At 38.9% G+C, this 15,983-nt stretch overlaps 1 protein-coding gene across 3 annotated transcripts in view; it reads right to left on the reverse strand.

The window, feature by feature from the left end:
- Positions 1–4,330: 4,330 nt before the first annotated feature.
- Positions 4,331–15,983, reverse strand: part of AKT1 (AKT serine/threonine kinase 1) — a 108,777-nt gene continuing 97,124 nt past the window's right edge. For 2 of the 3 annotated variants that reach the window (XM_074956342.1, XM_074956343.1), the window contains exons 12-14: positions 13,621–13,708; positions 7,419–7,521; positions 4,333–5,935 (exon numbers count right to left, since the gene is read on the reverse strand). In XM_074956342.1, the coding sequence (XP_074812443.1) occupies positions 5,856–5,935; positions 7,419–7,521; positions 13,621–13,708 (271 nt within the window). In that variant the 3' untranslated portion in view covers positions 4,333–5,855. Of the gene's footprint in view, positions 5,936–7,418; positions 7,522–13,620; positions 13,709–15,983 lie in introns of all 3 variants that reach the window. The other variant, XM_074956344.1, reaches the window with a different exon arrangement.

Here is a 15,983-nt window from a genome sequence, read left to right on the forward strand (position 1 = left end):
TGTCTGATCTAAAATTTCTCCAACCCTGTGACATAGGCAGAAGCAAGGACAATGCATGCCTGCTTCCTTGTCAGCATTCTGAAGCATTCTTGTCTTGCCCTGGCTGTTGGCCTCAGATAGGTAGAGGCCTTGTGCTTCTCATTTGCAGTTGCAGATTTTCTCTCCTGTTTTTACTACAGTGGTTCCCGGTCTGTGAACCACTGGTGGTCTGAGGAGAGCTATTACTTGTATTACCATAGCACCTAAGTCAAGGACCAGGACTATGCCACACAAACAACAAAAAGACAGCCTCTAGCCCTAGTAGCTTAGAATCTAAGACGAGACAACAGATGGATACAGACAGATCGAAGCTATAAGGAAACAATGAGTCAGTATTGGTCAGCATGACAGGAAGTGGTCTCAACCCACCAACAGCTGAATTGTTGTCAAGTTTTTTGTAGGCATCACTTTAAAAGAGTTTTAAGAAGGGATTTTAAGGAGGCTAATACGTAAGTTTTGTAGATGTTTATGGTGAGTTCCTCCAAAGCATGTGGGGAAGCATGGGAGAAAGCCTGTTTGCAAATTTAACAAATGGGAGATGGAGGTTGGCCTCATGTGCCAATTGGAGGTAAAGGATGACATCCTGATTCTGAACGAAAGAGATAGATAGGGTGAGGATAGGCCATGAAGGGGCTTGAAAGTGAAGACAAGTAGTTATGTCTGATGTGATAGAGAAGGGATGTAAAGAGACGGTGACATGGACAAAGTGATGGGCTAGGAAAATCATCTTTGTGACAGCATTCTGAATAGATATGAGCATGGAAAGTAGCATTTGTAGAAGCCAAAGAGAAGGATGTTATGATAAAAGCCTGGGTGAGAGTTTTAGCTGCGTGGAAGGTTAGAGGAAGGCTGTATTTTAGGGCTGGTCTACACTACCGCTTAAGTCAATGTAACTTGCATCGCTCCGGGTGGAGAGTTTTTCATACCCCTGAGCAATGTAAGTTACATTGACTTAAGCGCTGTCCACACCAGCATAGCTTCTGTCTCTTGCGGAGGTGGAGTAATTATGCTGACTGGAGAGCATTCTCCTGTCAGCAGACTGCGTCTTCACCAGAGTGCTACAGCGGCGCAGCTGCATCAGTGCAGCTACACCGATGTAGCACTCTAGCGTAGACTTGTCCTTAGAGACGTTATGCAGAAAGAATCTGCAAGACTATCCTGGATGCGGGGACCTAGAGAGAGGGCTGCGTCAAAGATGAGCCTAACAGGCGGTATGCAGGGTGGTGTTCACAGTGATTGACATGCAACTGACTCTCCTTATCTTCATCTACTAAATCATAATGAAAGTTAAAAAGATGTTACATTTCTATGTAAGCAAGTGTAATAGCTGTAGGGATATCATGCAATCAGAGGCAAGATGGGTGGTATAATCGCAAATGGGAGGGGATATGATCCATGAGACACTCTATTAAGATGCAGACCATACTGTGAAACAGAATTGGTGACTGTTTTACTCTGTTAACATTGGCTTCATTAGTTGGTTCTTACTGATTTGCAGGGTTTTGTTGTTGTTCCACTAAGTGGCATTTTGTGTGGTGGTATTGAGACAGAATCTATCGCCGCAGCAAACTGGCAAAACACCCCAGCGAGATATAACTTTTCTCTGGAGCATCTGAGATGGATTACATTATTTTGCTGACTCTTGTCTTTCTGCATTTGGAAGGCAAGGTCGCTCTTTGGGAGGTTTAAACAAATAGAAGTTATTGCAACCTATATTAGGATGCTTTATATATATGTTGGCTCAGAACTTGTAACAACTTGTAGAATCATAAAATTGTAGGACTGGAAGGGACCTTGAGAGGTCTTCTAGTCCAGTACCTTGTACTCAAGGCAGGAATAAGTTTTATCTAAACTCTCCCTGACAGGTGTTTGTCTAACTTGCTCTTAAAAATCACCAATGATGGAGATTCTACAACCTCCCTAGGCAATTTATTCCGGTGCTAACTACCCTGACAGGAAGTTTTTCCTAATGTCTAACCTAAACCTCCCTTGCTGCAATTTAAGCCCATTGCTTCTTGTCCTATCCTCAGAAGTTAACTAGTAAATTTTTTCTCGCTCCTCCTTGTAACAACGTTTTATGAACTTGCAAACTGTTATGTCCACATCTCCCCCGCCCCCCGTCTTCTCTTCTCCAGACTAAACAAACCCAATTTTTTCAATCTTCCCTCCTATGTCAATGTTTTCTAGACTGTTAATCATTTTTGTTGCTCTTCTCTGGATGTTTTCCAGTATGTCCACATCTTTCCTGAAATGTGGCACCCAGAACTGGACACAAGACTCCAGCTGAGACTGAATCAGTGAGGAGTAGAGCAGAATTACTTCTCGTGTCATTCTTACAACACTCCCGTTAATACAGCCCAGAATGATGTTTGATTTTTTTACAATATTGTTACACTGTTGATTCATACATAGCTTGTGATCCACTATGACCCCCAAATCCCTTTCTGCAGTACTCCTTCCTAGGCAGTCATTTCCCATTTTGTATGTGTGCAACTGGCTCTTCCTTCCTAAGTGGTGGAGTACTTTGCATTTGTCCTTACTGAATTTCATCCTGTTTTCTTCAGACCATTTCTCCAATTTGTTCAGATCATTTTGAATTTTAATCCTCTCCTCCAAAGCATTTGCAACCCCTACCTGCTCAGTATCGTCTGCACCGTTTATAAGTGTACTCTCTATACCATTATCTAAATCATTGATGAAGATATTGAACAGAACTGGACTCAGAACTGATCCTTGCAGGACCCCATGTGATATGCCCTTCCAGCTTGACTGTGAATCACTGATAACTACTTGGGAACAATTTTCCAACCAGTTATGCACCCACCTTATAGTAGCTCCATCTAGGTTGTATTTCCCTAATTTGTTTACAAAAAGGTCTTGCAAGACAGTATCAAAAGCCTTACTGAAGTCAAGATATACCACATCTACTGCTTCCCCCACATCCGCAAGGCTTGTTACCCTGTCAAAAAAAGATATTAGGTTGGTTTGACATTTGTTCTTCACACATCCATGCTGAGTTACTTATCACCTTATTATCTTCTAGATGTTTGCAAATTGATTGCTTAATTATTTGCACCATTATCTTTTCAGGTACTGAAGTTAAGCTGACTGGTCTGTAATTCCCCAGGTTGGCCTTATTCCCCTTTTTATATATTGGCATTATATTTGCCTTTTTCCAGTCCTCCAGCATCTCTTCCATCATCCATGACTTTTCGAAGATAATTGCTAATGGCTCAGATATCTCCTCAGTCACCTCCTTGAGTATTTTAGGATGTATTTCATCAGGCCTTGGTGCCTTGAAGTCAGCTAACTTGCTAAGTAATTTTTAACTTAGCCCTGTTTGGTCTTGGTGTGCTGATTGGCTCCATTTCTTAACCCAAACCTAGGCACAGGGTCAAGAGCAATAGGACTCAAGGGTGTGTTATATCAGACAAATGGGGCATGCTGTCTGGCACACACTGAAGGCATCCCTTTGCAAGGAAATAGACCCCACTCTGCCCCCCAAAATTTCATGTGACCACACAGACACATGCTGATGCTCCTAGCCCACCATGATGCTTAATAATTATTGCTTGGTTGGGTGAAGAAGACTACAGAGAAACACTTACACTCCCTGGTAAGAACTTGAGCTTTGGTGGACAATAAACTTTTTAGGAATTACAGCGTGTTGCTTAAAACCAAACAGACCTGGTCTGGGTGTTTTGTTGCTTATTGCACAGCTGAAGCATCCATGGTTAGCTTCAAATATATTGTGTTTTAAACAACACAGTTTTTTTTCCAGCACCTACAAGGAGAGGGAACACTCTTTTTAACAGGAGCCCCTGGAGTCAATGAATACTGGCCTCCTGTGGCCCTGACTCAAGTGACTGGGGCAGGAAATAAAGATTTAGCAACATTCCTGCATGTCACACCTTAACTATACTCCAGCCCTTTCTTGTGCAGAGAGCTCAGGTGACCTGATCCTGCAGACTTTTAATGATTAGTCCCACTGACATCAGCGACAGCTCACAGAGTAAACATGGCAAAGTGAGTCTCTTCCTTTTTCATCCCCCCTAGAGAAGATCTTCCAGTGCAGAATGAATTATTTCTTTAACAATCTACTGCTGAAAACACCTGTTACTAAACCAGCAGCAAAAGGAAGGAGTGTAGGGAAGGCAAATTCCACTCACAGAGGTGAGAGCTTTAGAGTTTGGATCAGGGAACGATAGAGAGAAATTTGAGAACAGCTTTCACATTTCTCTGAATCCATAAAGCTCCTATCAAAAGAAATAAGCACCCACCGTGTTTAAGCAATTTTTATTTAAGTATTTAGAGGGAAACTTCCATATCATAAGTAAAAATACTAGAGTCGAACCTTGTGTACAAAAAAAAAAAAGTCACGGCAATGGGCTCTCTGCTGGACCACAGTAGTTTCTCGTGGAAAGGGGAAGTGAGGGTATTTCCAATACACTCTCTTCCAAATTAAAAAAATAAATGCTAATTAACTGCAGTACATTTCATCATTTTTATACAGTCAAGAGAATGAAAACAAAAAGCGATCTAAAAGAATGCAACCTACAAGGGAATAAAGTCATTTGGGCAGTAGAGGCAGAATAAGACTGTTTTTACGAAAGTTACAAAGAAACATGATACAACAACAAAAAAGGGAGTGGGGGAATTTCTCACTAAGATTAAAAACAAAATATATTCACTTGAACACCCTATTACTCAAACACAGAGAAAGTTTCAACCTACTTTCTTTTTTTCTTATATACGGGAAACACGTTAAAGTGCTTCTTCAAGAGTCAGAAGGCACCAATGACAGTTGCCTGATACCTTGAATGCACACTGAAGAGTGAGGAAATTGTCTGGCATGATGCAAACAGTAATTGTTTACGTATCTTTATACAACTTCTCTTTAAAAAAAAGCAGCGACAAGTCATTACTTCAGTGCCATAATTTACGTCTGTTCGGTTGATTCATTCATCAAGATGAATTTCTCCCTTAGACCTGTGTGTGGCTTTTTATACACTGTACAAAGTGGGGCAATTCTGCAGTACAGCATTTTAGATTAGATTGGTAATCAGACTGTTTTCTAAGTTTTGAGCAGCCAATCCTGTTAAATACTCTTAAACATTAGACAAATGGAATAATTAAATGCATTATCTTAAAGGGAATACTCATCTGTGCGATGTAGAAATGGACTAGATTCCACAGAATTCAATTTGATACATAATGTCTTGTAGCAGATGTTATAACAAAATAACTTGCTTTTTGAACTACCTCACTGAGGCCATTAATGCTGTTCCTATAGTTGATTTTCTGGAGTAGGATGACACTTCATTGCTGTCCAAAGTGAGTCTGAACCTTTAACTCTCCAGAGTTTGTTCACTTCGTTGCTTATATTATTGCACTAGCTACTAAAGTCTTTATAGCTTCCTAAATAAATCTAATTGTTCAGAATGCAGATTCTATATTTAGATAATGACCTGTATGAAATAAATAAAATAAGGGGATTTTTCTGGTCAGAGTTGCTGATATGTTGAATATCTTAATTATTTCTAATGTAAACTGTTTTGGTACGTATTCTTAAAAACCTAGTCATTCAGCATAAAAGGTTGACTTAAACAAATCCATTCTTAAATGTTTTCTTCTCAAAAATGCATCAGAGAATTGTTTTAAATACAGAATCTGTGAGGCTTCCAACAAATTCATGTAAATTGTAGTACAAACATAGTTTGTAATTCCGATAATGTAGACAGTTTTCTAGTGTCCATTGAAGTAAGGTCCCCAAAATGTAGTCTGTTTTGTTTCTGAATGGGAAAAAAGGCAAAACATTAAGCTGTTCCACTGGCTGAATAGGAGAACTGAGGAAAATGAGGTCTTCTCTCATTATCTACACAATCCATACTGTCCTCTGCAAAGAGAAAAATAAATTTTACCCACATTGAATAATGCCGCGTATATTTTGATTTTAAACAGAGTAGAGGTTAATGATTTTCATGTCTTGGAACAAATGCATTGTAACTTCCCCCCTTCACCCCAAACTAAAAATATAGCTAAAGATAGTAACAGAAAGGCATCAAACTTAAGACCTGCCTTGACTCTCTATTTAATGTAAGTCACAGAAGAAGTTAATTTTCAGCACAGAGATGTAGCTGTGTTGGTGTCCATTTAACACTGCTGGAAGTTGTATGGCTGAATCCATACTCACTGTACTGAATTTTCACCCCTCCGTGTCTAGTGGTACAAAGTGAATGCTAAGTTACCATGGAAATAGAGCATACTTAAATTAAAAAAGCACATAAGCCATTATGCAACAAGTGTTTGTTAATATACACCATGTGTATGTGTATGCATTTCTAAGCTTATGAATATTGGTGGTTGGAAATTTTCCAACGGAATGTTTTTCTGTTGGAAAACGCCAATTCGTTGAAAATGAAATGTTTTGAGGAAACTTGTTAATTTGAACATTATTTCATTTGGAAAAGAGCCAGTGCAAAGTGTTCTGACATTTTCAGAATGAAGCATTTTGATTTATTATTTTGAAACAACTTATTAACATTTTATTTTATATCAATTTTTGTAAAATGTCAAAATTAGAATGAAACTTTCTGATCTTACAAAATTAAACATTTCAACTGACCTGAAATTATTCTTTTTTTCAGAACTTCATTTTCTAAGATATTTCATATATTTTGTTTTAGTTCCATTTCAGAACAGAAACCAAAATTTTGAACTCTCAGAACTCCCCACAACAAAAAATCCAGTTTCTACTCAGTTCTCTTTATGATATTCTATGCCTGTGAAAAGCACCAGACTGGAATTCTCTATTTAGCTGTGGAGTGGGTACAGTCATTTACACTTCCCCAAAACACTAGACTGGAGAGACCACCAGTAGGGGTTGAGAGGGCAATTCAGTTTCTATGCCCAGTCAATAGTTTGCTTCTCTGCTGAGGCTACTAATAATGGGGTCGGTTATAGTATTGGTTTTCGAGGCATTTATGAGGATAGGGACTCAGACCGCCAGATCAAATCACATAGCTCACTGAGCAGCCACTGGATAACAACTTTCTGGTACTATCAATTAGAGATGGGCTCAGGGTGCAAAATTCAGTTTCAGATTTCTAAACATCCCAAAGCTGGAGCTGGGAGTTTGGTATGGACCCATCTTTGCCGCCATCCCAGATCTGAATAGGCAAACTAACAGTGAAAAGCTCCATATCAGTTTACTAACACCATGATCAAGTATAATCATACAGTTTAATTACTGTATATGAAGAAATCCAGATGAATCTGAACGGATATTTCTTTGATATTTTCTATAAGGCCAGATAACACTACTGAATATTATCTTGGGGTGGGCCTAAAAAGAAAGAGAAATATTTAGGAAACTTTACCTTGGTCAGGTGGAGTGATTGTAATCATCTGTGCTGTGAATTCTTCATCAAAATACCTTGTGTCTGTTTCAGATGTAACTTGTGGTTTAAATGGAGGTATAAGCTGAAAGACACAAAAATACTGCAAGCTTATAGTTTATTGAAATACATTCTTTATAGATTGGCTTTGAATTTCAGCTATAAACCACAGTGACTTTTCCTATACTGCTAATAAAATCATGGCTCGTAGGAAAGAAACGTATACAATACAAAGTATTTAAATGTGCATTTGCTGTTTATGGGATGTGAACGGCTTTGTTTCTAAATCGTGTTTGCAGTAGAAAGAGTTGTGAGCTCTTGATGCTACTTCAAACAATAAATAAATAGATGATATTTACAGTTAAGAAATTAATAGTCTGTTTTTTAAAAATAGTATACATACTATAGGCCTTATCACCTCTGCTTTAGGCATGGGAGAGGGGCAAAAGGAGCAGAAAGCCTGCCTAATTGCCCAAAATTGTTCAGAGGGAGAGGAGCTGTACTTCAGTGGCATTACAGATCCCTCCTATCCCATGGAAACAACTGGATATAAACTCTGCACTTCTGGAGCTCTGAAGGTTTAAGGGAAACTGGCATGGTCAGTGGAGAGCTTCTTACATTGCATCCTTCTCTGGCTAAACCATGAGTAGCACTAATAAGACCCTACGCTGTGCTGTTAAACTCTCTTGGGTGTGAGGGGTAGAAGTCAGCCCCGTGTAAGCAGGGAGTCTGGCAGCAGGACTCTAGGTAAACAGAGCTGCTTGAGTCGGGTGGGGGAGGAGGGAGCGTGGGAAGTAGCACGCCCACCATGCTGGTCTTATGCAGATGCAGCGTTCCAAAGGATTTTGTAATGTGCAGTTTTGGAAGGCAGCATATCTGGTAGACAGATCTTGTTCTGTTTCCCATTGCATGATACAGCAGAAACTTGTGTGTGAAGTCACAGTCTGTAGCCCTTCCACAGAGGACATGATGCTGGGCATCAGTTCACCCACCACTGGGGATAAATCTGGCAGTCGCGATAGCAACTACACTACACTAGGCAACACAACAATTGGGGAATGGGATCATGGAAGCATACTGTATCCCACTGAAACTGCAGGGACTAGGTTAGCTAAGCAGAACATTAAATCACTCAGGCCTGGTCTACAATTAAAAGACAGATCTACGTAGCTATGGTGCTCAGAGGCATGAAAAATCCACACTGTGAGTGCTGTAGCTATGCTGAACTAGTCCCTGGTGTAGGCACAACAAGGTCAAATAACTTAAGGACGGCCACACTGGATCAGACCAATGGTTCATCTAGCCCAGTATCCTGTCTTCCAACAGTGGCCAATGCCAGGTGCTTGAAAGGGAATGAACAGAACAGGCAATCATCAAATGGTCCATCTTCTGTCGTCCAGTCCCAGCATCTAGCAATCAGAGGCTTAGGACACCCAGAGCATGGGGTTGTATCCCTGACCATCTTGGCTGATAGCCATTGATGGACTTATCCTCCATGAACTTGTCTAATTCTTTTTTGAACCCAATTATAGTTATGGCCTTCACAACATCCCCTAGCAATGAGTTCCACAGGTTGACTCTGTTATGTGAAGTACTACTTCCTTTTGTTTATTTTAAACCTGCGGCCTATTAACCTGACCCTGGTTCCTGTGTTACGCAAAAGGGGAAATAACACTTCCTTAGTTGCTACTGCAATACATACAATAAATAATACCATTAGGCCCCTTTAATTTTATTTCAGATTAGATTTAAAATTAAAGACAAAAATATGATCCACAGACACAGAATCTGGTGATACTTCAGAGAAAAATCCTGTGAGGTTTAGAACCAACAATTCAACATTATGGGAAGTGAGAATACAACTGTTTTAAAAATGGCCCTTATTATAAATACCTAATACAGTTACAATATGCAAACAATATACATATTTTAAACCTAAATTTTCAAAACTAACTAGTCATTTTGGGTGTCCAATGATACCTTGAAGGAGTCTGAGGATCAGATAAGTGCTAAGCACTTTCAGAAATTCAGGCCCCTTTAAGAGGTCTCAATTATAGGACTGGAAGGGACCTTGAGAGGTCATCTAGTCAGTCCCCTGCACTCATGACAGGACTAAGTATTATCTAGACCATCCCTGATAGGTGTTTGTCTAACCTGCTCTTCAAAATCTCCAATGATGGAGATTCCACAACCTCCCTAGGCAATTTATTCCAGTGCTTAACCACCCTGACAAGAAGTTTTTCCTAATGTCCAACCTAAACCTCTCTTGCTGCAATTTAAGGCCATTGCTTCTTGTCCTATCCTCAGAGGTTAAGAACAACAATTTTTCTCCTTCCTCCTTGTAACAACCTTTTATGTACTTGAAAACTGTTATCAAGTCCCCTCTCAGTCTTCTCTTTTCCAGACTTAACAAACCCAATTTTTTTTTTCAATCTTCCCTCATAGGTCATGTTTTCTAGACCTTTAATCATTTTTGTTGCTCTTCTCTGGACTTTCTCCGATTTGTCCACATCCTTCCTGAAATGTGATGCCCAGAACTGAACACAATACTCCAGCTTTTAATAGATCGGCACTATATTTGCCCTTTTCCAGTCATCTGGAATCTCTACCATCTTCCATGACTTTTCAAAGATAATCACTAATGGTTCAGATATCAATGTTAAGTACCCCAAATTATTGGACCCTATTGAAAATGAAGGCTTTATAGTCTATATGTTATTAGAGGTACATTAGAAGGGAGCTCCATTTCATAAGATGATAATCCTATTCTCAAGTGAATCCGACCAATCTATTTTTTTGTGAGGATAAACATCCTTTCTCCCTGATACTGAACCCCCAATATTCTGATCATCCATAAGGCAGTTTCTCCTCCATCTAAGCAATAGCTTGGCCCTTTTTGCGTGTTTGTTCTATCCATAACCCATTTAGCTAATGGTGATTTTGGCACATGTGCTGCTCCCCGTCACTCTCTAAATTGTCTGCAGTGCTGAGTCTCAGAATGCGTGAGTGATTAAGGACTCGGGCTCTGCAGCAGAAACCTAAACTCTATGCTAGAAAATGACTGGGAACCACAGAAGGAAACAGAAAACAAGTACAAGATGTGTTTTAGATTATTTTTTACAAAATATTTGTAAAATACAATCTAAGACAGGGTGAGCTGCACCTACGAAACGAGGGAAATATTTTTGCATATGGTCAGATTTGGATTATTGAACTACGAGGGGAAGTGGGAGAATGTAGCAAGGAGTGGTGAGGTTCGTTTTATTAAGTGGATTTATTAAGTGGATTGCAGCCCTCACTGCAATAGCTCAGCAGACTATGGTTGAGAGGTGCCACTTATAGTGTAATGCTGCTGCATGCCAGCATAAGATACGTGGACTTAAGTGGTTTACCTAGCCAAGAGAAACTGGTGAGAAGATGCAATTAAAATATCAATATTTACATGGAGTTTGTGGAAGGATGAAGTATTGCACAGTTAAAATGCAGCCTTCTCCAAGGACAAATTGCAAAGATTTTGAGCAGGGATCTTCTGATAAAGATTTTAAATTTCTGTGACTAGACAAACTCAGACAAACTCCCTGTTGTTCAAAGCAAGGTCTTGTCTCCCAGAAAATGTCCTTGTTCATACAAAACCTCAATTATGTGAACATATTCAACATTTCCTGATGACATTGGGGAACCATGTCTGTCCCAGAGATTCATGTAGCATATTTCACTCACTATGGGGTGATATTCTATCACTTTCAGAAGGCCCTCCAGGCCACTTAAACCTGTCTCTTTGGCTTTCACAGAGTGGGTATTTCTACAGTAGATAATGTCTTAGATCCAATTTCTGATTTGCCTGATTGCTAGAAATGGGCCAAAGAGGCTGGGTTTTGATTTTGCAAAGACAATGTCAGAGGTAGTCTTGATCCAGGCACTCTTTTCCCCAAGGCAGCAAATGTCTGGAGGGACTGGGAAAAAAGATTGAAGTTTTTGGCCCGTCACCACGCACTATAAGCTTCATGAAGATCATATTAAAAACAATATTTTTTACCCTGAACTGCGTAAACTCTGCAGTCAGAATGCTGGCACGCAGAAGTCCAAGACCTGATAAATTCACTGCAGACATTCTGCATGTGGCAGTCTCCTTTGATATCTGGTCTTAAAAGGGATATTGTCAAGGCTAGTAGACCCAAAATCAGACCTTCCAGACAGCTCTTTGTTTCCTGGCAGATGCACAAAAGGCAAATAAATGACTTGCTATCCCTCCAATTTGTTTGGCTGCCTTAGTCTGGGGAGCAGACAGGGTATGGAATATACACAACTCCTATTCTCTCAAGAATTGAGATCCTTGTAAATTTCAGAACTCTGCTTTCTGACAAGAATAGGGCAGGCAGAATGAGAGGCGCCCAGTAAAACATGCATGTGTGATCATGAATTAACACAGTTCTAGGGTTTGTTTTCCACTTGCCCAGCAGAAGAAGTTGGAGTTCTGTCGGTTACAACCTTTTCTTTTAGAGGAAATGACAGATTTTCCAGAAGCAGAAGGGCAGAGTTATATTGTAAATATTAAAATGTGTATATAATACAACAGGTTAAAATTTTAGTCTGGCAACCTGGACAGCATCCTTTAAAAGGATCAATATATGCTGAATGATGCATAGGCATTCAAGTGTGAAACATGCAATGCTGAAATATTTCATCAGGATTCAGATGCATCTCTCTCCCTTCTGTGAAATGATATAAAGGGGCAACCATCTTTCCTAATACAAGAGTCTTCTAGTATTAGGAACGTGCGTGTCATATTACATTTTGTTTGCTGTATCTTTTGCGTTCTCCAGAGGACTATTCAACATCTTCATAACTTTATCAGGAATACAAAGAGGGACACATTTCTGCAAGGAGAGAGGGAAGTTTTGGAAGGAGAAGATAGGGTACCCTTTGTACTCCCAATACAATAGGAAAGCCAACAATGTTAATCTCTACTGGTATGATATGGAAACTGCTAACATATTATTACATTAGTTATATCAAAAGCTAAAACCCTGAGCAGATCATACATTTCTATTCATTAATAAGAGACTTTCAGGTTAAAAATAAATTATTATTGATGCCTACTGAGGCCCAAAGGTGGCTTTAGTACTTTCCAAAACCAAGGGAAGATATGACTCTTGCCTCCTAATTAAATTAGCTCTGATATGATGCAGGGAAAACAAGACAGTACGGAGGGCAAAGTGGGATAACATGAATAAAATCACACAGTTACTCAACAACGGCTAGTGCATGGTATGATGAAGTAGTTTCTCTTTTTATCACTAAGTAGATGTCTGAGTTCCATGTGGGTGTCATGACAAAAGTGTGTGTGAGGAGGGACCTGAATGAGTGGAGGGAAACTCTCGGAAGAGGTAATGAGGGCAACGTGGAAGATGGCACTAAGATAATGGAGGAGGAAGTGACTGAGGCCGACATCACTGACAGAGTAGTGGTTATGCCAGTCACATGGCAGCAGGTCAGTCTGTCTGACTCTAGGGGCTCTTGTTAGAGAACATGGGGGCAGGGCTTCAGAAAAGAAGGTGACAAACCATGAATTCAGATACTTAAAATTGTCCTTCCCTTCTTTGTCACAAACCCCGTACTAGAACTGGACTAACTTTAAAAAATGCAAGTTTTACTTTGCTGTGTTTATGCTATTTGTCTGATCTAGTCTATTTGCATTACTCAAACAGAGAGAAATGCGAAAAAGCAAAAAACAGTTTCACTATTATTTCTGATTAGTTTCATGTTCAGAGTCTCAGGCACTGGTTCAATGAGCCAGTTTCTGGGCTTCAAGCATCTTAGGGGTATCACTTGTTAAAGAGAAAACTGTTTCAACTAGAATTAAAACAGAATTCATGGAAACCAGTTTTGTAAAAGCTTGTGTTTACAAAAAACTAATATTTTGAGCCATTTTTGACCAAACAGATTCTCTTTTACTCCTATTATTGATTTAGATATGTTTTCTTTAGCAGGAATTTTTTAGTTAGAAATAAAGAACTATATTGGTGTAAGAACTATGTAACAATTCTGGCTTAGAAAAGCTGACTCAGAAACATAGCAAACCTTTTTTATGAAGTAATCTTCAATAACCAATATAGGGGACTACCTCAAACGTATTCAGTTTCTCCACAAACCCACTTTACATCAGAGGAATTATTATAAGTACCTTTTTCTCATATACGTCTTGCCAAACAATGCCAGAAAAAAATTTGTGTTGCATAATCTCCTTTGCGTCATCAGAGCCACCACCTAACCTATTTTGGGGCAAAAAAAAAAAAAAAGAACACTTGAGCATATGTAGTTTTCAAATAAGATTATTACTGAGAAGTGAGGAAGTCATGGGTTATATGGTTAAGTAACCAACAGTTTATCAGTTTCGGGTTTGAGAACAAGCCTTTACCTTGATGCATTTGTTTCGTGTGCTAAGACTCATGAATACTGTTTGATTGTCCATTTCAGACTTCAACATGCTTTCAAAACCTCTAGTGGAACTATTTTAAAGAGACAAATTATTGATACAGAAAAAGATGCATCTAAACTTTGTGCTTCAAACTATCTGAGCTCAAAATGAAGTTCTATTATGTGACTTTAAAAGGGGGCTTCTCTTACTCAACATCTCTGCTCTAATTCATATTTGCTTTAGTGGCAAAAGTAAGTTATTACTTTTAGCATGCAGAGCTTGTGCATGCCTATGGGAGAGTGAGCTGGATTCTAGTCCTTCTTGTGCATTAAGTTTTACTGTGTTCCAATGAGAGGTCCAATCAGTTACACCTGGCAACTAGGAAAAGGGAATGAAGTTTGCTCAGGTGTAAATTAAAGCTAAAATCTGAAGATAATGGGAGTTATACCATAGAAATGAAGAAAGGCAGAATTTGACCTGTAGAACGCTAATCATTTGTTGGAAGCATAACTTACAGGCCATCAAAAAACTCTCTTTGTGGAAATATTTGATATGATTCATAGATTCCAAGGCCAGAAGGGACCACTGTGATCATCTAATTTGACCTCCAATCTTGATTTAAAAATTTCCAGTAATGGGGAATCCACCACGACCCGTGGTAAATTGTTCTCACTGTTAAGAAGCTGTTATGGAAGATAATGAAACACAAACACAGAACCCCATGTTGCCATTTTAGTCAACTTTCAGAGAAGAGCTGAAGCTTAAAAATACATTTTGTAACAAGAGTTGAGTGAGCCCTGACTGAGCTAGCCAGACTTCCTTCTAACTCTGTTACAAGGAGTAGTCACTTCTCAGTGTGCTGGGATATTTTCTTGGAAGCCAAAATGATCTTAACGACCAACAGTGAAAGACACAAGGTTTTTAAAAGAAATGAATTATGCAACCTGACGTAAATGTAAATTATAAGAAGACACTTGGTGCTATAACAACACAAATAATATTATTATCAAGTTGTACACAAACAGAACCCTCCTTCCTGGATTCAGGGAAACACAATGGGTTTTCTATCGATTTAAATTATATCAAGATAGGGCACTTTTATTATGACAGAGTCTTCACACAGACATGACCCAACATAATTACAGGTATAAATTAAAACAATTTAGTTATTTTTGTTCCAGTTAACGTGTAGAGAAGCCCTGAGTCAACAGGAGTTTTAACTTTATTATATGGGTGAAATGCTTTCTCTCAAAGACTGAAGCACATTATCCAAACAATACAAAAAGCATGTTCTTCTGGAACAAAACACACACAGAGATCAACAGGCTTCTAGTTCACCTATCACCTTCAGACAGGTGATAGATGAAATTCACAGATATGAAGGCTGGAAGGTACCATTACAACCATTATGATAATCTAGACTGACATCCTGCATATGGTGCCCATCACCATAATTTCTGAGCACCTCATGAACTTTAATTTATTTATCCTCCCAAACATCCGTGTGTGGTAGGGAACTATTATCATCCCCATTTTACAGGTGAGAAGCTGAGCCACAGAGTGGCTAAGTGACTTGCCCAGTCACACAGGAAATAGGGTAGAGCTGGGAACTGAACTCACTACTCCAAGTTCCCGGCTAGTACCTTACCACTGGGCCACACTTCCTCTTATAACACAAGCCACAACACAATTTCACTCTGCAATTCTTGCAATCCTAACTATGGATATAAATAACACGACAAAAGCAATACACCATTAAAAGTTTACAGTGAAATATTACAAAGATTAAATGAGAACCGAGACCTAGAAGCTACAGAAAAAACTATAGTCTAAATCAGGGTGGATAAAAATCAATAATTTAAAAAAAATAAAAATAAAAAAAATCAGATTTTTTTAATTTAAATTGAATTTTTTTTGATAAAATGCTTTTTGAGGAAAAAACCTATCTAAAGATAGTTTTAATTAAGATACATTATAGCTCAAAGATATCTCATAATGGAATAGGGATTATAAATTTGAATTCTATAATATGAGACAATATATTCATGTAATGTTTAAGAAAAGTTTTGTAAATGAGTTCCAATAGTTCATGGATTAGGGACCCAATCTTATGGGGTTCCATAGGCTTC

The sequence above is a fragment of the Natator depressus genome, chromosome 6 (assembly GCF_965152275.1).
Source record: "Natator depressus isolate rNatDep1 chromosome 6, rNatDep2.hap1, whole genome shotgun sequence".
Lineage (NCBI taxonomy): Eukaryota > Metazoa > Chordata > Testudines > Cheloniidae > Natator > Natator depressus.